General features: G+C 45.4%; 2 protein-coding genes across 28 annotated transcripts in view; both read left to right on the top strand.

Moving 5' to 3' along the window:
- Positions 1–10,410, top strand: part of CAMK2G (calcium/calmodulin dependent protein kinase II gamma) — a 118,241-nt gene extending 107,831 nt beyond the window's left edge. For 18 of the 27 annotated variants that reach the window (XM_064663798.1, XM_064663803.1, XM_064663801.1 and 15 more), the window contains 4 exons: positions 3,148–3,223; positions 3,722–3,816; positions 4,878–5,123; positions 7,708–10,410. In XM_064663798.1, coding sequence (XP_064519868.1) covers positions 3,148–3,223; positions 3,722–3,816; positions 4,878–5,110 — 404 coding nt within the window. In that variant the 3' untranslated portion in view covers positions 5,111–5,123; positions 7,708–10,410. Of the gene's footprint in view, positions 1–649; positions 776–3,147; positions 3,224–3,721; positions 3,817–4,877; positions 5,124–7,707 lie in introns of all 27 variants that reach the window. The other 9 variants (XM_064663790.1, XM_064663794.1, XM_064663796.1 and 6 more) reach the window with 1 other exon arrangement.
- A 5,401-nt stretch (positions 10,411–15,811) lies between these two features.
- The window catches only part of NDST2 (N-deacetylase and N-sulfotransferase 2), a 130,199-nt gene continuing 124,997 nt past the window's right edge, over positions 15,812–21,013 (top strand). The window contains exon 1 of the mRNA XM_064663770.1: positions 15,812–15,947. The gene's annotated coding sequence lies outside the window, so the exon portion shown is untranslated. The remainder of the gene's footprint in view (positions 15,948–21,013) is intronic.

A 21,013-nucleotide genomic window follows, 5' to 3' on the forward strand; every position in this document is an offset into this window, starting at 1 on the left:
TCTCATATGATGCAGCAGTTGGAGCATTTCTGTTACTTATTTTTGAAGTAGCTCTAAGGATGTCAAGCTGCTGGTTTGTGAGGTGCAATGGGAAAGGTGTTTTGCCTAGACAAAATGGAAGGGAAATGATCTCTTCTGAAGCCCTTTTTGCTGTGAGCTGTCCATCACTGCTCTCTTATTAACTCCTTCCTCTTGCTCATAGCAAGGCCCTGCTTGGTACACTGAGGAGTGCCAAATCACTTCTTTGCCAAGCGAGGCACTGTTCTCCCACCCCACTTCCCTGTGAGCTGAGATTTGCAGTGATGTGGATGTCCCTACTTTCTTTGTCTTTCAATCCCATCTTGTACTTGCCCTCATGCTGCTCTGTCACTCTCCGATCAGTGTTTTAGGTCGCCCTCAAACTACCTCCCAGCAGCATTAGTGCAATTCCTGCTGTGCTTTTTGCATCAGTGCCCAGGTGGCCCCAAGCAGTGTCTGGCCCAGGTGATGTGACAGAGGCAGGAGAGCAGGTAGAAGTTGTTGGGATGTGGATGTGTCTGTGTGCCGATTGGGGCTGGGGCTGTGTGTGTCTATACTTCTTTGTTGGTTTTTATTTTGCTTTCTAATTTTTTGTTTGTTTATTATTTTAACGCTTACATTTGTTTTGCAGCTACACAGTCTTGTGAAGAGAAGCTTCATGCCTGGGACAGCCCAGGGCAGACATTGGAGTTAGAGCGTGCTCGGTCGGAGCCTTTGTTAACTCCAGTAGTTCCCTTTGTACTTAACCGAGCACCGTGTAAGTTAGCAGCTGGGTAGCAGTAGTGGAGTAGTGCGAGTGACGCTAGTTACCCTAGATGTACAGCTACCCCCTCTCTCCTCCCCGCCCCCGTGCCCCTCACCGGCGCTGGCGGAGCGGCTGGAGCGGGTGCAGGGAGCGGCGGCGGCCGCCGGGGGGCGCGGCGGGCAGGGCGGGGAGCGGGGCCGGCCCGGGCTCGGCGTTCGAGGGGAACCCGCTCCCCGCGCCCTGGGCCCGCGGCGCTGCCCGCCGGCGGCACGGCTGTGGCGGGGCTGCCCCCGGGCTCCCTGACGGGAGGGCAGCGCAGCCGGGAGTCGCGCTCGGTGCCCGTGCTGTGAGTGTCGCCTCCTTTGTGCCTCTGCCGTGCCAAGGAGAAGGCCCCGCGGATTCATAGGGAGCGGCAGGCGTGAATGCTGTCCCCCTGACATCCCGGGGCTCTCTGTCCTGAGGAAAAAGTGGTCACCTCCTTCGTGCCGGTTCTAGCTCGGGACATGGAGTGAAAGCCGGGAGACGAGCACAGTCTGATGGAATTGACTTGTGTTGAAGGACAGGGCTGATGCCGCTGCATCGAGGCACTGGGGAAGTGGGTGCAAATCTCTTTGAGATGAGTCAGCACACATTGGCTGTGGTCTGCAGATTTCCCTCACTCATTCCACATGGAGCCTTTCCCATGGACTCCATCTTCCGGACATCATTGGTGGTGCATGGGAGGGAGGTCCAACAAGTAGCTCTACGTCGTGTGAAAGCAATCCCAGACAATTTGTCACAATAGACATAGCCCACTGTGTCGTTTTGACCCATTCCCTGTATATATCTTTGGATATGTGGACGTGTATACAGCATGTGTGGCAAAACCCTTACTGTTATGAGCCAGATGTCCCCTATCCAAGGGGTTTCTGTGGCTGGTGAGGTAGTATAATTCTCTTAACTGATTTCCAGAGTAGGTGTAGACATCTTTCATAGCCAGTGATATTATCATCTTGTTGCTCTTCCAACTGTGCTTATCAGTGATGAGACGAGATGCACATGTGGATCAAAGTCTGGGGGGGGAGGCATGCAGTTCAGACTAGCATCTTATGGATGAGAGTGGAATTCAGCTTCACTGACTTGAATGTCTGAAGATAGTAGATTGGATTTAAACACCGTCCCCTAATGATAGGCATCTAAGATGCCTAGGTGAGACTTCCAGAAGTACCAATTTCTTTCAGGGCCTAAAGGAGGAACAGTCAGGTGACTGGTTGCATTTCAGACACCTACATTTTAGATGCTGAAGGGCACATAAATGGCACTTCCAGTGGTAGGAATTGTATATTATCTCTTAATATTGAATATAATGCCAGGGCACCTCCTAAATGCTAGCTCCCTTAAATGCATCTAAATGTGCAGGATAGTACAGGTGTGGGGAAGGCTGAGGAGGTGTGAGGTTGTGCATATAGGCTCAGGCCTAGGTACCATAGGTATGGTGCACATACAGTTTTAGAACTAGAACTGTGTTATTTAGAGACCTGATTTAAACTTTGAAAATGTTAAGAATTCTTGAGATCAGCATGGATGATGGAACACCACAGAGGTGATGGGGTCTGTGTAATCTGCTGTGGGGAACCAAGAGAAGAGAGTGCAGAGATGCTGGCCAGACAGAGGCCAAATAACAGTAGACAGTTAATCCTTGTCTCCATTTGTCTTGAAGTTCAGTGGGCTGGGCTGGGTTAATGGCAGTGCTGTCAGAGTGCTGAAAAGAATTGTGCTGTAGGGATTGGCAGAAGCTAACGGCCTGAAGAATGGAGTGGTCACTAGTATATAGCTAGGACCTCTTCATGGAACCCATCCATCCTGCTGCAGTTGTCTTTCTAGCTTGCAGAAGTCGTTCCTACATGTCCCAGTTGCTTGTTTGCAGCATTCATAATAGCTGAGGTGTTGGCAAGTTGTTGGGAGACTTTTTCCAATTGGCTTTATCTGTGTGGTGGCCATTTGTATATGACCACTGGTGAAGGTTTTCCACATCTTAAGCCACCAGACAAGTGCTTCACATGTTCACTGACATTCATTGGTCAGACTCCCCAGAAGCACATCAGGATGTCTTTCAGGAGACACCTCTGGTGCCTTAGACCTTTATAGAAGAAAAAAATTGAATACGGCCCCTTTATTTCCTTTCTCCCTGCATTACGGGATCACCATTTCCCTTTCATGCCACTGCCCCCCTACTCTCATGTGGATGGCTGTCATTCCTGCATATCTCCAGAATGCAGGGAGCAGCATCCTATGAGATCTAGATTAATGGTGCTCTACAAACTGCTTGTAGGATGCACCCAGTAGCCCCACATTTCCACTGAAGTCTTAAGCACAGTTAAATTGCTCTTTCTTCTTGTTCACAGTGCGTAAGCAAGAGATCATTAAGATAACAGAGCAGCTGATAGAGGCCATCAACAATGGAGATTTTGAGGCTTATACGTAAGTACAGATGACTTCTGACAGGTTGTTTATCAGTTTGTGTGCAAGTGATGCTCTGGCTCCTGAGTGTGAGGGGTTGTCATGGAGTGAGGGATGGTAAAAAGTTTTATCCTTTTTAGCCTCCATCAATTAGGACTAGGGGTTATAGTAGAGCTCTAAATGAATATCAAGTAGAAGTCAGGTATCAAACAGCAACAGAAGCGATAAAAGGAACATGTCCTGGGTTTGTAGGAAAAGTAGGGGGAAGAGCAGTGGAATGAGCAGAAAGAGAATAAAAGCAAAGCCAGAAACCTAGAGGCTTGTTTTATATGAAATGCCAACTAGTTGGCTCCACGTTGTTGCAATAGGACTGAGTCCTTCAGGAGCTTACTCCTTGGAGTAGGGAGATGTAGTTCGGTGGACACAGGGTGTGAGTCGAATGACATACCAGCACTTCGCTGTGCAAATAGCGCTTGGGCTCAAATGCAAACTGTAAACCTGTGATGCTTTTCTTTGCAGAAAAATCTGTGATCCGGGCTTGACCTCATTTGAACCTGAAGCACTGGGGAACCTGGTTGAAGGAATGGATTTCCATAAGTTTTACTTTGAAAACTGTGAGTGGGTAAATTTGGTAACACCAACAGCTTTCTCTCTACTCTTCCTTTATGCCACATTTTGGGGGGAAAATTGCCCTTGTTTTGCTGGCTATCAGAATAAGCAAGAATTTGATTGTCCTTGGGTTATAATGCATTCATAAAGGCCAGCAGCCTTCCCCTCAAAAAGCCTGTTCAGCAACAATTTCAATTCTAACACCCACACCCCTTCACTCTAGGCATACAATTTGCCAGGTGCAAATATTTTGCTAGCATGGACTGCAAGAGCTTTAAAAGTTTGAGGCACTGGACTTCTTACTGATATGAAAATGGAAAAATAATCAGATTTTGATGAAATCAACATGTCTGTTTGAGGTAGACATACTGAGTGGTCAGGCATAAGGATGCCTTAATTTTGACTTTTCCCTGAATGATTTCAGATCTCTAACACCTAATGAACTCATTACATGGATACAAGAGTCACCTTGTCAGTCTGGGACAGGAGAGTTGGGAGAAACACTATAATTTATAACAGTGGATTTGCCTCTCTTCCTAGATGTCTCTACAGGATGAGATAACTGAAATTTAAATCCTGAGCTGTTCAGTTATTTTGGGGTTTAGATCAAGGTCCTCAGTATGGGCAGTTTCTAATGCTCTAGTATGCAGAGAGTTTGTCTCTCCCAACAGCCTGCTGTTTTTAACACTTCTCTGAGGCTTGTTCATACTTAATGCTGGCCTAGGTTAAAGACGCCCTGATTATTTACTCCTTTGCACCAATATTCTGTAAGTAAAAGATCTTTTCCTGTAACTGAAGACATGGCAGCACTGATGTTGACAAAATGGGAAGTATGCTTTGCAGAGGGAGCAAAGGGGCCAAGGGGATTCTAGGCAATATGTGTGCAGTTCCTAAGGAGAACAACAGGTGATAGGGGAACGAATTGCTTGGATTCTGCCTGAAGCAATTTTTATTGTATCCCAGAATCCAGTGGAAGGTGAGTAGAATACAAAAGAGGTTGGAGAATGTGGGAGGCTGTTCCTTCTTAGCAGTAAAATGAATCTGATGGTTTTGCATGTTCTGCTAGTACTGTCGAAGAACAGCAAGCCAATACACACGACCATCCTGAACCCCCACGTCCACGTGATCGGCGAGGACGCTGCCTGCATCGCGTACATCCGCCTGACGCAGTACATCGATGGCCAGGGCCGGCCCCGCACCACGCAGTCTGAAGAGACCCGTGTCTGGCACCGCCGAGACGGCAAGTGGCTCAATGTCCACTACCACTGCTCTGGAGCTCCTGCAGCACCTCTCCAGTGAGGATCAGATATGGGTATGGACTGCCAGGGAAGGTGTATGTCATACACAGGGCTAAGGCTGCTGTGTGAGGGAATTCGGCGTTCGAGGCTGTTTAGCTGGCTGTGAGAGAACCGGATTTAGTTGACTGTAGGCTGAAAACTTCTGCTTGTAGTTGGTGTTCCTTTAAGTCCTGTCCTCTGAACTCAGTAGAATTATCTTCCACTCCTGGCAAATGGGAGTCATGTGCCAGACAGTGGTTCCTGAGTGTAGGTACCCTTGTAGCAGCAGAGCTTCCAGGTACTCGGGTCTGCCTGAGGACAGACTGCTAATCCAGAGCAGAGGGGAAGAGTATCTCATGCTGTGCATGGGTTTGCTGTTTCACAGCTGTCTACCTTTACATGCTGGGGGTGATTTCAGAAAACTTTTTTGATGAGCATGTCATATTCTAGAGAGGATATTGTAGAATCCATAGAGAACAATTTCTATGCTATAAGGAGTAAAGATTTATTTATGTAAATTTTACTACTGATTTTCTGATAAGCAAAAGCTATTTAATGTACCATATTGAGAAAACTCAGAAGGGAAAAAACATCCAAACAAATAATAATATTAGAGGATTTAAAATAACCACCTATTAACTTGCCCCAATTCAGCATGGAAAGAAACTTTGATTTAAAAATTTGTCATGAAGAAATTATTGTTGCTTGGTCCTGAAGGACATCAGATCCATTTACTTCTGCAGCATTTAGGCATTCTAGTTTATTGCCTTACTGATTTCGTTTAGTTAGATGTACAAAATCTTTCTGCCTCCTTTTGTTTTATGCTGAAGTATATGTCACATTCATTTTAAAGACTTAAGTTTCCTAATCTTAGGACCTTTTTACTAAAGGTTTTCTATTTAAGGGCAAACACAAGAAACATCTACAACTGGGAGGCAAGCTTTTTTTAATGTGGTCATGTGGGGATGAACCACTCAAGTATAGTTGCTACTTGAGTCCTAGTTCTGTGAACTACTTGGAACTAAGCCAAGAACAGTTTTTATTCCTATGTGTTGTGAGGTATTCAGCCCTACTGAAGGCAATAGAAAGGAATGTGAACTATCACAAGCAAACTGCAGAGGTCACAGATGGAATTTGAAAAGCAAAAGCCAGTTGGGGGCACCAGAAGCAGAGAAGCTTTAAAGAGAGCTGGACAATCAGCCAAATTTCCAGAGAGTAAGGCAGTGAGAAGGATAAAACCTTTGCAGCAAAACAAAAAAACTTGCATTAGATTTCATCAAAGAAATGTTGATGGAGACTTATGCCCTGGATTTAATCCAAAAAAAGATGCAGAAGAAATTATTAATTAAAGATCCAGTATGGCCCAGTGGCTATGCCTAGGAGTCCTGAGCAAGTTTAGGAATGGAAAGTCTTAGCTGCTACAGAAGAGGTATGTTTCTTGGCTGCTGAAATGCTGAAACCCTCCAAAAGTATGTGCTGGAGGGTTTCTGAAAACTGCAGAGTAGAAGCTGTTTCCAAACCACAAAATGTTGGTTAAAACAATATTTAAAAAACCTGTAAACTAAATAGAAGCTAAAGTATTTGCATGCATTTCTGAGTTCTGAAGGAGCTGTACCCACATGCAATTACGAATAGGGTCAGTGTGGGCAGCCCCCATCTGAATGCACTGAATCATTTTGGAGCAGTGTTGGCCCATGTGCAGTGAAAACTAGAGATGAAGAATGAATGAGGTGAATAAGAATGCTTAAGTAGAAATCAGTGGTTTGTTCTCACCTGGAAGGCAGAGTTTAGTTTTGGGTAAGTCATCTCAAAAGGAAACTGCAATCATAAAAGAAGTTTGATGTTCATCAGAGGACTTCTGTGTAAGGAGAAAGTAGGAACCGAGATGGGAGAAGACTAATAAGAGAGATTCTAGAAAGATTTGCAAAAGAAATGGTAGAAAGAAGGTTTTGGCTATACTTTCATGACAGGACAATGTTAAACAAGCATGAAAAAAACCCAGACTTAAAACTGATCAAAATAAATCCAGTGATTTGGCTTATGAACCTTAGCTAGGAGGAGCCTTTGCTAAAAGCAGTCACTAGGGCTGCAACTTCACAAAACAACAGAAAAATTCATACATTTGTTTAAATATTAAGAACATTCAGAGACAAAATTACTGAAGACTTAGAAAAATAGAATTTTTCTAAACCCTTAGAAAAATGGAATTATCTTTCAGTTCAGGGTAAAAGTAAATGGGAAGTGAGGCAGAAACTGTTCCTTAGGACCAGAGCCTTTGAGCACCCCTTAGGAAACTTCTTCAACTTCTAGGTCGTCGCTGTTAGATAGTGAGCCCAGGTCTGCTCCAATGAAGCACGTAATTCATTTTAGCAAGTAGTTAATTTTCATTGGCACACTCAGCCCCCTGGAAGGGAAAGTGTGTGCCTCTTCAGAGCTCTCCTCGCGAGCCTCAATCTGTGTTATGTTAGGAAGGATTTCTACCTACACCAAATAATTAGCCTGTAGAAAACTTGGGGTTTTTTAATTGTATACAGCTAATGTTTGGCTTTATTTCCTTCCATCTTCCATCCTGTTCTCCCCTCTCCTTTCTGGGTGGACACTGCCTCTTCCTGACTGCAGCAACTTGTGGAGATACTCAGCTGGAGGGCAATATCTTCTTAGCAAGCAGCTCTGGAGTGCCTGAGTGACAGCAACGGTCATGTCTGTTTTGACGTTAAAAAAATAAATACAAATTACAAACAGGCAGCAGCCAAATGCACGAAACCCTGCATGCATCTGATGCTCCGGGCGCTGCCTTTCTGTTGTTTTCCATGGATCCATCGTGTCTGTTTCTGCTGTACGAAGGTGTTTTTAAATCTAAAAAAAAAAAAAAGACATGTTGTTTGTATAAAATAATAAAAACCAGGAATAATGCTAAATAAATGACAGATTATCCAACATGCCCCTTCCCCCAGGGCTAAGAAAATGGCAGCAACCGGAACATCTTTCAGAAATGAAGTGAGGGGGAAAGCAAAAGTGAAGGAGAGAGGAAGAGAGAGGGAGAGCAAAAAAGGAGGCAGCTTGAGCAGCGGATGGCTGAACTGTGCTCCGCAAACCACGGTGGGAGTTAACACCGCGTTCGGGCTGTGCTGCAACTTCAGCCGGTGAGAGGTGGCGAGGAGACCCCAGAGGAGCCAGTGTGAAGACTGGGGTTCAAGAGAGAGGAGGCACTTCTCTTCCTGTTGCCTGGCAGTCTGACTTCAGCCTGTTTCTTAGATTTCTGCACAGCAAGAACACTATGGAAAGCTGGTTGCTCGGCTGCTGGATCCCAAAACAGACTTTTTTTTTCCTTTTTTTTTTTTCTTTTCTTTTCTTTTTTTTTTTTTAAGAAATAAAACAAAATGGGATGTTGATTTAAAACTAAAGATGGAAGTAGGGATTAAAAAATGGGTTTAAGTGAATATAACTTGAATAGAAGTTCGCTCCTTAGTGATCCTGGTTTTAAAAACAGCCAAACATGGAGTTTTGAAGCCAGCTTATTTAATTTAACAAAACAAAACAAAAAAGCATTGCATTAAGAGCAGAGATTTTAGAGGAAGAGGGTACACGTATGGGATTTTCTATTATTTTTTTCCTTTCTAGTAGCGTAGTTGGGATCCACAGTGCTGCAGAACACGTGTTCCTTAGGAAGCAGACAAAAAACTTAGTGTTATGTTCTTCATGAAAACTTGCACATACACTCCTATATGAGGCATAAATAGCGTGTGTTTTTTATACTGAAATATATGCACCCATAGAATTGAAGGGGTTACCTGGCCTCCTGTTTGATTTGTTTGGTCTCCGAGTAAAATAGCAGTGGGAGCCAGTGGCCCCAGCCAGGTGCTTCTCCCCACCACTAACCCATCTGATGTTTGTAAGTGTCATGTTTCCTAGTGTTTATTTGGGTAATTTTTCTATTTTTTACAGTGATGTTGTAACACAGAAAACTATCAGATCAGAACCTCAAAAGCTGTAGCTGAAGGACTCTTGGCCACCTCCCTGTGTTACCTCTGGGTGTTAGAGAATACCTCATGAAACAGAGGGGAAAGGGAATGAGCACATGTGATCTGATGTTTGTCCTTTGGGCCAATTCATCTTCCTTTCTTTTCTTTGCTGCAAAAGGATTTCAATTCCTTTATTCATCGGGTGGGGAATGTGTAAGTGTTTTGTTGACCTTACCAAGGAGGGAGCCTAGCCCCAGGAGGAAAATGGCCTTTCTGGCAGACCTGATGGGATTTGTCTTGACCAAGGGAAGGCATCACTTGCAGAAGTTGGGATGAGCTTTTACCTGCACTTGTCTACCCCTAATCAGGTTTTTGGATCTTCAGAGAGAGTTAAAATGATTGCCTTGACAGCATCGGCAACCTTTTTGCAGACTACAGAAAAGAAGACAATTTGGAATTTTAATCCTTATTCGACAAAATGCAGAAAATAAAAGCTGTTGCACAAAGCGGAGCTGTCAATTTGCAACAGATAGCACTCTGCTCTCTTTGTTAGAGAGGTGCTATCCCATACCAGGATTAGATGAGCCAACCCCTGATGAAGGAAAAGACCATCCAGACCTTTCCAGGTTTGTTTAAGCAAACACCCTTTTATTCCTCCCTCCACTATCCCAGGGAGGAGTGCGGGGATTGAACTCATGGGGGGCAAACACTAGATTTTATTATTTCAAAACATTCTTAAAACAGCACTAAGCCAGTGAGTGAAGTGGAAAAGTGAAAAGCCTTGATATTTTAATCAGACTTTTTTAAGCCACAGAGAGCAAACAGATAACAATTATGCCATTTAAAAAAGATAAATACAAAACATTATGCATGCCTTCTTTTGGTCTGATCTTCCTTGTCTCTACCTGACGATTATTAATAATTAAAAAAAAGAACCCTCTGTATTAAGTATATGCATCTTTCAGAGAAAATTTTAAAAGAACAGAAATGTTGGTTTTTTGTTTTTGCACAGTCTTGGAGACAAATTCTTTTGGATTTTTTTCGTTTGTTTTGTTTCCTTTTAAGTTAATGAGAACCTTAGCTTGGTATGGCCATTATCAAACACAGCTGTACACCTTTAGCATTCTTAATGTTCTCTTATGGGGCTAATGTAAGCATCTATATAATATATATTATAAATATCACATTTTAAACAGGAAATGGAAGGCATTTGATGCAGAATTTTTGCATGATATAGAAATAATTAAAGTTAGCTAGTGTTTGTTTGTTTGGTCTGAATGTTGGTAGAACCTTCATAGCTTTGTTACAATGAAACCTTGAACTGAAGATATTTAATAAAATAACATTTAAACAGTGTAAAGTTTGGAGTGTCACATTATTCTCTTAAACCATGTAACAATGGTGCTTCTGGGATAAGAATCAATTTACAGAGCTTTCTGTGTGTGTGTGTGTGTGAGTTAACTGTGTGATTTAAAAATGTAATTTTAAAAAAGGAGAAAAAGTTAAGTGGTACCATACCTAAAAGGAGGGGAAAAATGCTAGAATTAAAAACAAAGGGACAACAGACCCTGTTAAAATGAACTTAATGGCGTGTCCCTGACAGACCAGGCATAATAGGGAAATGTTGCTTTTGTTCCTAATAGCCTGATCCTTGGCAAATCTATGCTGTTACTTCCTTATTTGTTTTTCTCAGCAATATTTCAGACTCCTTGTGGGAGAAGCCCTCTTGCCGTTAGGTTTGCCTGACGTAAACCTGCTGATCTCAAGTTGGGTGGCTTATTTATTTCTAACCTAGCGTATTTTGTGTCCTGACTGGGATGCTTCTGCAGAGGCACAGATCAGCCACTCAACTGTACAAATTTGTCCGGTCTAGCAGCATAAGCATCATTTCCCAACAGGTTAAAAGTTAGTTGGCTTTAGCCTGTTTTTGTTTTTATACTGCCTCTTGTTATTAGCATTTTTTTTATTCCCTGCTGGGTAGGCTTTGTTCTACTCTGTTCAGGCCTTTGCTGCTTTGCCATTTTTCTTTTATTTCTCCACCTATCAAAGCTCACACTGCCCTCTAAAGGGTAGCTGACTGAGTGGTGAGCCTGCTGCAGGTGCTGCCCTTGCCGCTGCCAGGCTGTCGGCAGGGACAGAGATGCTCAGGTGCTTCTCTGCATCTCCTGCTACCGCTGGCCTTGTGTCTGGCACGGTGATTGTTGGGGTTGCACTGGGGGCACACATCTTGTTTTGGTACCGGCTGCAGCGAGGGCTCAGGGGCTCCAGCCAGCACTTGAGTCTCCCGTTTGGCAGGCCTGGCTGGCCTCCACTCCCCTGAGCTTTTCCCAGGTGTGTCTGGGAAGCACTGCAGGTGGGAGGAGGTGGCTTTGCCTTATCACAGAAAGCAACTTCGGTGTACTTAATCCCCTTTAACTGCAGCAATTACCTAGTAAATAGGTGTCAGTTGCTGCTGCTTAAGGAGATGATTACTTCTGCTGCCTGATGAAACAGGAGGAAAATTGTCCTTAGTGTTTAAAGGGAGAAGGTAAGAGTTTTACAGCCCGTTTCACTGGGACAGAAGACAATCTTCGTGCCCAGAAGAGATAGCTCCTGCTATTACAGCAACAAAGAGAGGTTCTGCTATCGTTTCCGACATGCAAGGCAGCATCATTCATCAGGTAAGGTCTCTCCTGAAGCAGGTAATCCTATCTAATGATCTTTGAAGAAACGTTGCAGTATGATCTAATAAGCACTAGGAAGGTACTCATAAAATTCGTGATGATCTCCCATGTTCTTAGAAGCTCTTTTAACCAAGACAAGAGTAATTTAAACACTTACTGAAAGCACAATAGTCAGACTAATGCTCATGTCAAGAATATTTATGTAGCATATATAGGGGGTCTGTTTTACCTCTTCTTATGTTTTAGCTGACAGCAGGCTTTGGGAATGGTACTTCCCTGCAATGTGATAGCTCCAGTATTGAGCTATCAAACAGGGATATTCCTAGAAACTTACTTTCCAGTATGCCATAGCTGGTTAAAATCAGCTCATCCTATTAGATGGAGTTTTGCCATTTTCCTACCAAAGAGAATGGTCTGAGCATGGTTTTCGAAAGTTCCCTCTCTCCCAATTTATGCACACACGTGCTTGTATACATAGGTGAGTTACTCTGTGGGAGACCTATGACTGATGGTAGCTTTTATTTATGCCCAAATCAGATTTCCTTTTAAACTAGGATTGGTCTGCTCTCACTCGCTGGGCTAGCGGCACAGAGGTCTGGTAGGATGCTTTTATGCTGTAGTATCCATGAGATGCACGGAGAAGCATGAGCAGAACTAGACCCTGAATGTCAATATCCTTTCCATTTTATTATGGAAATTGTTACCTCTTACTTACATGTAATTGATAACGTAGACAAACGGACAGAGCATTTGACTAGTGATCAGATTTGTGATCTGTTTTTGGTTTTGCTATGGCTTTTGCAGAGTGACTACAGGGTAAGGCACTTGTGTGCTCAGTGCTTCAGCCTTGTGCACTCTGTGCTTCAGCTTTGCCATTTGCCCATGCAGATGATAAGCCTGACCTCTGTAGAAACCGCTGTGAGAGACTGATGAACAGTGCTGCAGAGCAGCTGGGTGGTATTGCTGCTACTCATCATGGATGATTTTTTTTTCCTGAGTATTTGAGAGGATTGAGACTGCAGACTAATGCACCTGGAATGCTTGTTTATTTGGGTTTAGTATGAATTTATTAGACTTGGGAAAGGTGGTCCTTAGGGGCACTTAAAGTGGCTTGAGTGGAGGGTTATGAATTTTTCCCTTGAGATTATTAGTGCCTGAGAACTCCTCACCTGCAGGAATTCCTGTCTGCTGGTAAGGAATAGGAATTCACTGGTTGGCATGTAATATTCTGAAGAATTTTAAGCCAATTTATTATGTACTTAACAGGTATTAGAAAACAAAAATGCATACACTTATGGTTTTTAAGACAGATTGGCTACAAGGAAAGGATGCAAATAATTAAGTCAATAAAATCTCGGTCTGAAAGTTCCTTGTGCTGCAGGAGGGTCCTCTAAAGCACAGGTGGATGGAGGGAGAGGGAAAGGTGGTTGTCCCTAGTCAGTGGCAATTTATAGAATTGCCATAATTATCCATAAATGGATTGGCAGGATGACATTTATTCACAGAAAATGTTTTGTTAACGCATCATGTGACTGCATGTTGGCAGAGTTGGGATTTGGCTAGTTCTTGCAATGAAATACCATCTCGGTGTGGTTTATTTCTCCTTCCTGTTTCGGTGGTAAAGTGTAATGCTCATACCAACAGAGGATAGCCTGCAAAAACGGCACCAGGGCTGTGCTTCAGAAGCCTTGTTTACATTGGAAGAACATCCTATAGGTTATATCAGTAGTCATAGCAGTGCTACTGCTTCATGATTGTTCCTGTTCCAGAAAGCATTTATTTGTTTGTTTCTTCTTATGTGTTCAGAAGTTCAAAATAAACTGAAAAAGTACATACTTACATAAAAAAATATTTGTTCTACTAATGTGACATTTGAAATTCATTCCTTTAGATTTAGCATATTTTTTCTTGTATAAAAAAGGCCCAAAGTTGGTATAGATTGTCTTAAATATTTCTAAGAATTGTAAACAGATTTCAGCCTTGTTCATTCCAAAATAGTATTAATGCTAAAATTGTTTTAAATATTAAATAAATTAGCAAGTTTTAACACCACCTAATCTTTTACAGTATCAGTAAAAATCTTCCATATTTGGTACAAAGACTCTATTGAGCCTCAACAGAAACAGTAACACATTCAATCTTTATATAGTGTTTTACTTAAACTTTCCCTTTTGGAAGAAACAGGCTTCCTGACCCATTAAATGGAATATCCAGGGAAAGACTGTTTGTTTATGTAACCTTAAGAAGGAGAAGTTGCTTCAGAGAAATGCAATGTTACCAGGGATAGCACCAGCTAAGTGAGATAGGCAGGGAGCAATATGATAGCCTGGAAGATGGGAGTTATAAAGCTGAGCACTGAGTGGTTTTTGGAGTGTGAGGAGGCTGGTGTGGGGAAGAGAACGGAGATGCAAGATGGAGTTAAGGGTGTCTTGCAAAGTGAGTAGAGGAAGCTACGTAGGAGGCAACTGGAGAGACAGCGAGGACAGAGTTGTTTTGTGGTGAAATGCAAGAGAATTCTTCTCTGGTGGCTTGAGGAGGGACTTGGAGAGATGGAGCATATTTTGGGGTGTTTTCTCCCACTACACATTTAAATGGAATTCTAAGTTGATATTGTTGCACCTGTATAGAGTACTATAGTGTACAACATAAACTCCTGTCACTGATTCCCCTCCCTCGGTGTAACTGAGATTTTATGAGACTGGGACAGATACAGGAACTACTAAAAAAATAATTTTTTTTTAGTAGAATATCAAGCTGTACTTTGAAATGCTAAATCCAGTTTCACAGAATGTAGTACTGGATCATAAATGCTACAAACACATGACACGAGGTGCTGATCTGCCACATATTCCCTCTGTTGGCTCAGATTTGCTCAGCTGTTTTGGAAAGTGCAAGGTCTGGTAGATTGGGATCACCTGTTGCTGCCACACTAGCTTTGGGATGGCTGCAGGCAGGCAGATGATATTAATCTGATGTGAGCGCTGCAGCACGTGTTTGGATTAATTCAACAGAAATGCAATCACGTGTTCAAATATGTGCTGCTGGGTGTTTTGGCAGCACAGGCCCGTGTGATGCGACTGCAGGTGGTGGGAGCAGCTGCCTCATCAGCCTCTGCTGAGGTGGGAGTTCTGTCAGCCAGAGGCAGAACAGACTTTTGAAGTGCACCAGGATATGAGTGCTCATAGCTTTGTCTGCTTTTCCTGCGTTATTTGATTCACCTGCTAACGTGGGCTTAACAGGCTTGCAAAAGCATGGTCACTGCTTCAGGTGCAAACCGATCAGGCTGAAGATGAAAAGCCCTGTGTAAACGTGTCTGAAAGCCACGACTTTCAAGCTTTTTCAGCTTTTCAATAGAGCAGCAGGTTCCCGTGCAGCAAATCCACCTCTTGTGTTGCTTTGTTGAAGGTTTCCTGAGTGACTCACAGCGTGCCAGCAATCCTCTGACAGCGGGCTGTGAAGAAGCACTTTGCCAACGTGAGGCCTTATTCCCTGAGCACCTGCTTCCCTTTGCTTGCTCCTCTTCTGTCGCTTTTGACCGCTCCAGGTCCCAGTCGTGCTAACTTGTCCCAAATGTTGGCTCTCCAAAGTGTGGTGCACAGCAGATCCAAAAGCAGGGCCGTGTAACAGCACTCCCAGACTGCCCTCCACCTCTCTGTCCTCCGCTGAGAATAAACGATCCTGTGATGTGGCTTCACATCCCATTCTGGCTTCCTACTACAATTTCCTCCACCTTTCTAAAGCAGCAAATTGCAGCGTGCGTGTTTGTGTTTCTCGGGAGGCTGCTGCCGGCGATGTCACAGCGGTGTCAATTCCTTCCTACAGTTTTCCTGGACATCCCACGCCTTCCGCGCCGCCGGGAGCGCGGCGGCCGCAGCCATTCCCCGCAGCCCGGGCCGCGGCGGTGCCGCCGCTCCCTCCCGCAGCCCGGCGGTGGCTGCACGAACCCCTCGCCACGTGTTCGGGTGTGGGGCGCGGCCGCCCCGGCCGGAGCGGCGGGACCCGCTCCGGGCCCAGCCCGCGGTGCCTCCCGGCGGCCCCGCCCCGCTCCCGCCCCGCGGAAGATGGCGGCCGCGCCGCGCGGCGGCGGCTCCCCCAGCGGCCGGAGGGACGCGCAGCGCCCGGGAGCCGGCGGGCCGCGACCGGCCTGAGCGCTGCTCGCCGCGCCGGGGGACGCCCGCCCTGCCTCCCTTTGGGAGCCGAGACCTGCCCGCCCGGCGGGGCCTCTCTGCGGCAGGTGAGGTGGAGGAGGAGGGCAGCGCGGTGGTGGCGGCGCGGCCCGGCCGGGGCCGGCTCGGAGGGCGGCGGGGCAGAGCAGAGCGAGCGGCGCCGGCGGGGCCGGGGGAAGTTGTGCCGGCCGGGGGGCGGCGGTCCCGGGCGGGGGGTGTTTGCGAGGGGCGGCCGGGCCGCGGGGGGCGGCGAGGGGCCGAGCCGGCGCAGGAGGCACGGAGGGCGCTGCCCCCCCGCCCCGGAGGCGCCGCCCGCCCCGCAGCCACCTGTGCGACCGGGGCGTCCCGCCGAGAGCCCACACGGGCGGCCCGCGCCCCGACGCGGTGCCCCGTGTGCCGGCGGTGCCCGGGGCCGGAGGTTTCGCAGCCCTGCCCGGCTGCTCTTGGCGGGCGCAGAGCCCCCGGCGCACGGCCCGGAGCGGCAGCTCCTGCCCCATCGCGGCTGCCGCCCCTCGGAGCCCCCCGTGCTCCGGCTGCCGGCGGGGAGCGCGGTCCTGGGCCGGGGCTGCGCTCCCGGCCTCGCTCCGGCTTTGTTTACCCCGCGGCGCCGTGTTGCGGGCGGTGAGGGTGCTTGGTACGGCGGGACCGGCGCTGAACAAGTCGCCGTGCAGCGGGGCAGGGGATGCTCCTGTCCCCTGGTGCGGCTGTACTGCCCGTGTGCACAGGCGGCTGGCTGGGGGCTGCCTTCAGTGCAGGCCAGCCGCGGGTACAGTTGCGGTACCACGAAGACACAACAAAAACTGTGTTACGTAGGGAAAGCTGATGGAGCATGAGGAATCGTTCGTATAGCATTTACCATCATTTAGTCATTAAAATGTTTTTGCAGTGGTAAAGCGATAAATAAAGCACGAGACACCCCTGTTTGCTTAAGCAAGAGTGAATAAACTCTGTGTTGCCTGAATTAGAAGTGGGCAAATGTCACATATCTGAATTCAGCCACAAGTTACACTAGTCCACACTGGGATTCTTTGTGACTGGTCTTGCCAAAGAAGTATTCAGAGTTGTTAATTGTACGTGCATTTCTCATTAGGAAGTGTAACCTTGCCCTTTGTAGCAAAGAGGTAAACTAGAAACTTCTGATTAATTTTTCAGGTTAAGTGCAGTCAATTATCTGTGGTAATTGGGCTGGGAAATTTTCATGGTGGGAGAATCTAGGTAGCATCGATATGGCGGGACACTTTGTACAAAAACACTCTAAGAGCCCTAAGAGAAAAGATTAGATGCTCAGCATCAGCCCCAAGAGTTTATCGGTGTGGGTGCCCACACATGCTCACGTTGCCCATGTGAGCTGGCTCTGCACCTACAGCAGTTAGTGATCCCAGAACCAAGCCCTGTACAGCTGCTGCATGGAGGCACCTGAGGGGCTCCGTCCACGGTGGGTTTGTGCAGTGTTTCTTTATTGGGTTTCTCAGTGCAGCTGTTTTCATGGCACTGAGATCACTGATCCAACTGCTGGAAGATTGGACATAGGCACTTTAGTTTGTACTTCACGCTGCACAGATGTGATTGTGGTGTGTTAAGAGCTAGTCTGGTTCCAAAAGCAGGCTGACTCCACTAGACCAGTTTTGAGCCAGTGGAAAAACTGTGCTCAAATCTGGCAACCAGCACAAAATGTTCTAAAAATTTTCTGCTGTCAGCAACTGTGAACAAGTATATATCTCTTACAAGTTGTCTTGTCCACTTGCTGCTTTCTTACATTTTTCTTTCTCATCCCAAATTCTTCTTTTTGTTCGTTCTTCCCTTTTAGTTTTTTGCTGCCTTCTAAGTCCATGGTACTGTTTTTCTTGTTGCTCCTTGAACATGGTTTCCTAATGGGTCTTTTCTTCCTCTGTTTACTGTTTCTTCAGGCCTTGTAAAACTACTTTTTTGCATGTATATGTGATTTTGAATGAAGAAGAAATGGAATTTTCAAAAAAAGTGCAGCAGAATGAGCTAAGAGCAAGGACACAGAGCAAGAGCAGTGGTACATCTGTCCATGTCAAAGTTTTCGTTCCGGTTGCAGAAATGACTTTTGCTCATGTGTGTGGGTTCTCAGACTGGGGTTTAGAATGGAGAGTGGGACCAATCTTGCCCTCCAGTATTGCTGCCCATGGGGAGAGGGGTTTTGGGGCATCTGGCAGCAAAATAGGATTGTGATACAGAAAAATTGAGAGTCACTATTTTAAGGTATTGAATATTATGTGTGATTGTTTACCAGGACATGAGCGTGTGCATGGGCAAGCTCAGTGTTTGCCAGCAGTATCTGGTAGTGCAGTGATGGTGGGATTTGCTGCATGGTTTTTGCATAAGGCACGTTTTACTGTTGTGATGCTTAACCTTCAGGTTGATCTGTGTCAGAATTCATGTAGGTGGCCTGGTGAAAAAGCCTGAGCCTAGTTTTGTATTTTATTTTATTATTTCACGATTTCTTAAAAAAAAAAAAGGGGGGTGTGGAAGAAATAAAATGCAGCTGAGGCCTGAACCACAGCCTATCTCCTCATCACTGAGCCTTGTTTCAGAGGATTGAATGACTGTCTCAGATCTCTTTGTGGTATATCTGGAATATGCGGTGATTCTCTGAGCAAAGCTGCACAGATAAGATAATCCATTTCGTTTTAATTGGCAGAGTTGTTTACACATGATCTCTTGCTCATTTCCCTCTTTTAAAGGAATGCATATCTATCCCTGATTACAGCTCAGGTCAAAATCCCTTAGCACTTGTAGCAAATCTCCTTTAATTGGTCTCATTTAGCTCTCATAAGGTTGTGTTTTAATTCTCGCTCTTCCAAATCCTTTTCCCCAGTCTGTAATGTAATTTATTACAGGATATTTTATAGAGAACGGAGCAGCCTCTGGCTGTCAGCATCCTTTGCAGTTTATCAAATTTCCAGCTCAACAGGCAGCTGCAGTGGAGTTTGTGGGTGTAAGACAGCAGTGGTGCAGCAGCAGCACAGGCAGATGGTGGTTGTGGCGCTGGGCGAGAGTGCCATGTCTGTCCTGGATTCTGGAAATAATTGGGGTGAATGCTCCTGTTTGCTCTCCATGCTTCTCTATTCTTTTTGTAGCTGTTGCTGATTCAAGGGTCTTTGAGTTCAATTTTTTCCTTTCTGGCTGTCTTTCTAGACTCTGATTGAATACGAGTACATCCAAGTTGCTGCTGCTGTCTGATGACAGGCTTTGAGCAGTACAGGACTGGTAGAAGGCTAGTGCTGGGAGCGTATTTTTAGAAGGCCCAGGCCAACATTACCTGTCTTTAGAAAATTCACTGTGACTTTGGTGAACGCAGTTGCTTTGGTTAATTGAACATAATGCAAAGAGGTGAAGCCCTGAGTTTCATTATGGCTGTGCTGAGGCACTTCACCTCTGGCCTGTAGCGGCACAGTCTGCAGGCACCGTGCGCTGGTGCAGCTCCGCCTGTGCTCCGGGTGCTCTGACATCAGCTCTGAAAGTCTCAAAGGCTGGGTTTTGTTTCTCTTTTTTTTGAGCTGTGCCCCCTGCCCTTACACTGGCAATTTTCCCACTCCAGCAAAGTCACAAGGAACTATGTTCCTCTTCTTCAGCCACTGACTGAGATTCCAGGCTGTGTGGTGCAGCAGTGACGGTGCAGACAGACTTTCTGCTTTACTGATCCTGCTCTGGAGGCACGAATCTAATCCAGTAGAGCTGTGGAGCACAGTTATGTCTTAAATTGCCACTGAATGATTTACTGGAGTAACAGATCAGAGCTGTACCTTTTCTTTCTGCCTAGCAGTGTTCGAAGGTCTTGGGCCTCTGGCAATTGCTGTTTGGGGACTGTTTTTCAATACAGACACATATCCAGAAAGGAAGTGATATAGATCACTAGACTGAATCCATATGTACCCTATTAAAAATGCAGTAGAAATCTCTAGACATGAGTGATGAATTAATCTTCTGCACCAGGAAGATATCCTCCATCACATTCATGCCTGCTGATATTTTTAGTAAGCTAACTGATTTAGCAGCAAATGTGAGGGGGTTGATAAGATTGTGAATGCAGTTTGGACCTTCTCAAAATATTTGTGGCTTTCATTGGGCAGTGTCACAAGATCTGTTTTCAAAGAAGTGGGAATTGCTGTTTTTTAAAGCTGCCCAAACTCTCCAACAAGGAGAGGGATGGTCACGAGTTCTCTCTCTCTATGGACTCAGCCTGCTTTTGAATTTGTCAAGTAAAATGAATACTGCAAAATAAGAACGGACAGCTCCATGCAGCACTTGCTTATGTACTAGCAACACCAAGATGTTCAGAAATACCTGTCTCTTCCAAGTGTGTTTGTAGCTGTGTGTAACTGCAGCTGTTCTTCCTGCTGGGATTGCAAACGTGGAACATCAGCAGTATTTGCAGCTTCTCTCAGGCTGAAATGTTAATGCCTTAACTTAGCCTAAAATAAGGTACTCTTTCTTTCCATTAAGTGAATGTAATATTTGTCATTAAATACAAATTATGTGGTTAAGCGTTAAAACTAACAGCTATTATATGCCAATATTTTTTTTTTTTCCCCAGAATCAAAGGAGGGTAAAAAAGGAGAGATGCATTTTGTCCTCTGCTCAGTGTACGGGGGGGCTTGTGCAGATCCTGGTGCTGGTCCCTGTGCTCTGCATGTGTCACACCACACTTACCATCTACAGCACTTCGTCTCATGTTTTGAGTGTGTGATGGAAATAAGGGAGTGTGATCTAGAGTTTTGGTGGGATACAAGTACAGTTGTACTGCACTAGCCTGATCTGTTCCCTCTCAACTCTGCAGTGCATTATTCTGAATTCTTTTTTTTCCCCTCTGGAAATGTCTGCATTAGCGGAAAAGTTTGTTTAGGGCATTCTCTGTAAAGCAAAAGACAGTAGAGTCTGTCCTCTGCTCTCCAACCTTCTTGTAGCTCACATGAAGAGGCTTGCAGGTTGCCTCCTCAGGGGAGGTTTCCACAAGGGGGGAGAGAGTAGGACATAAAATTGTATGTGTTAGATGACACACCAACAAGTTGTAGCCCTCTCTGGAGATAGAGATCACTGCTGCTTTTATTTATTCATGTATGTTTTTTCTCTGTTTTCAGTCATGAGCTTGGGAGCTGGATTGGCATAA

This window comes from Pseudopipra pipra, chromosome 8, assembly GCF_036250125.1.
Source record: "Pseudopipra pipra isolate bDixPip1 chromosome 8, bDixPip1.hap1, whole genome shotgun sequence".
In the NCBI taxonomy this organism is placed as follows: domain Eukaryota; kingdom Metazoa; phylum Chordata; class Aves; order Passeriformes; family Pipridae; genus Pseudopipra; species Pseudopipra pipra.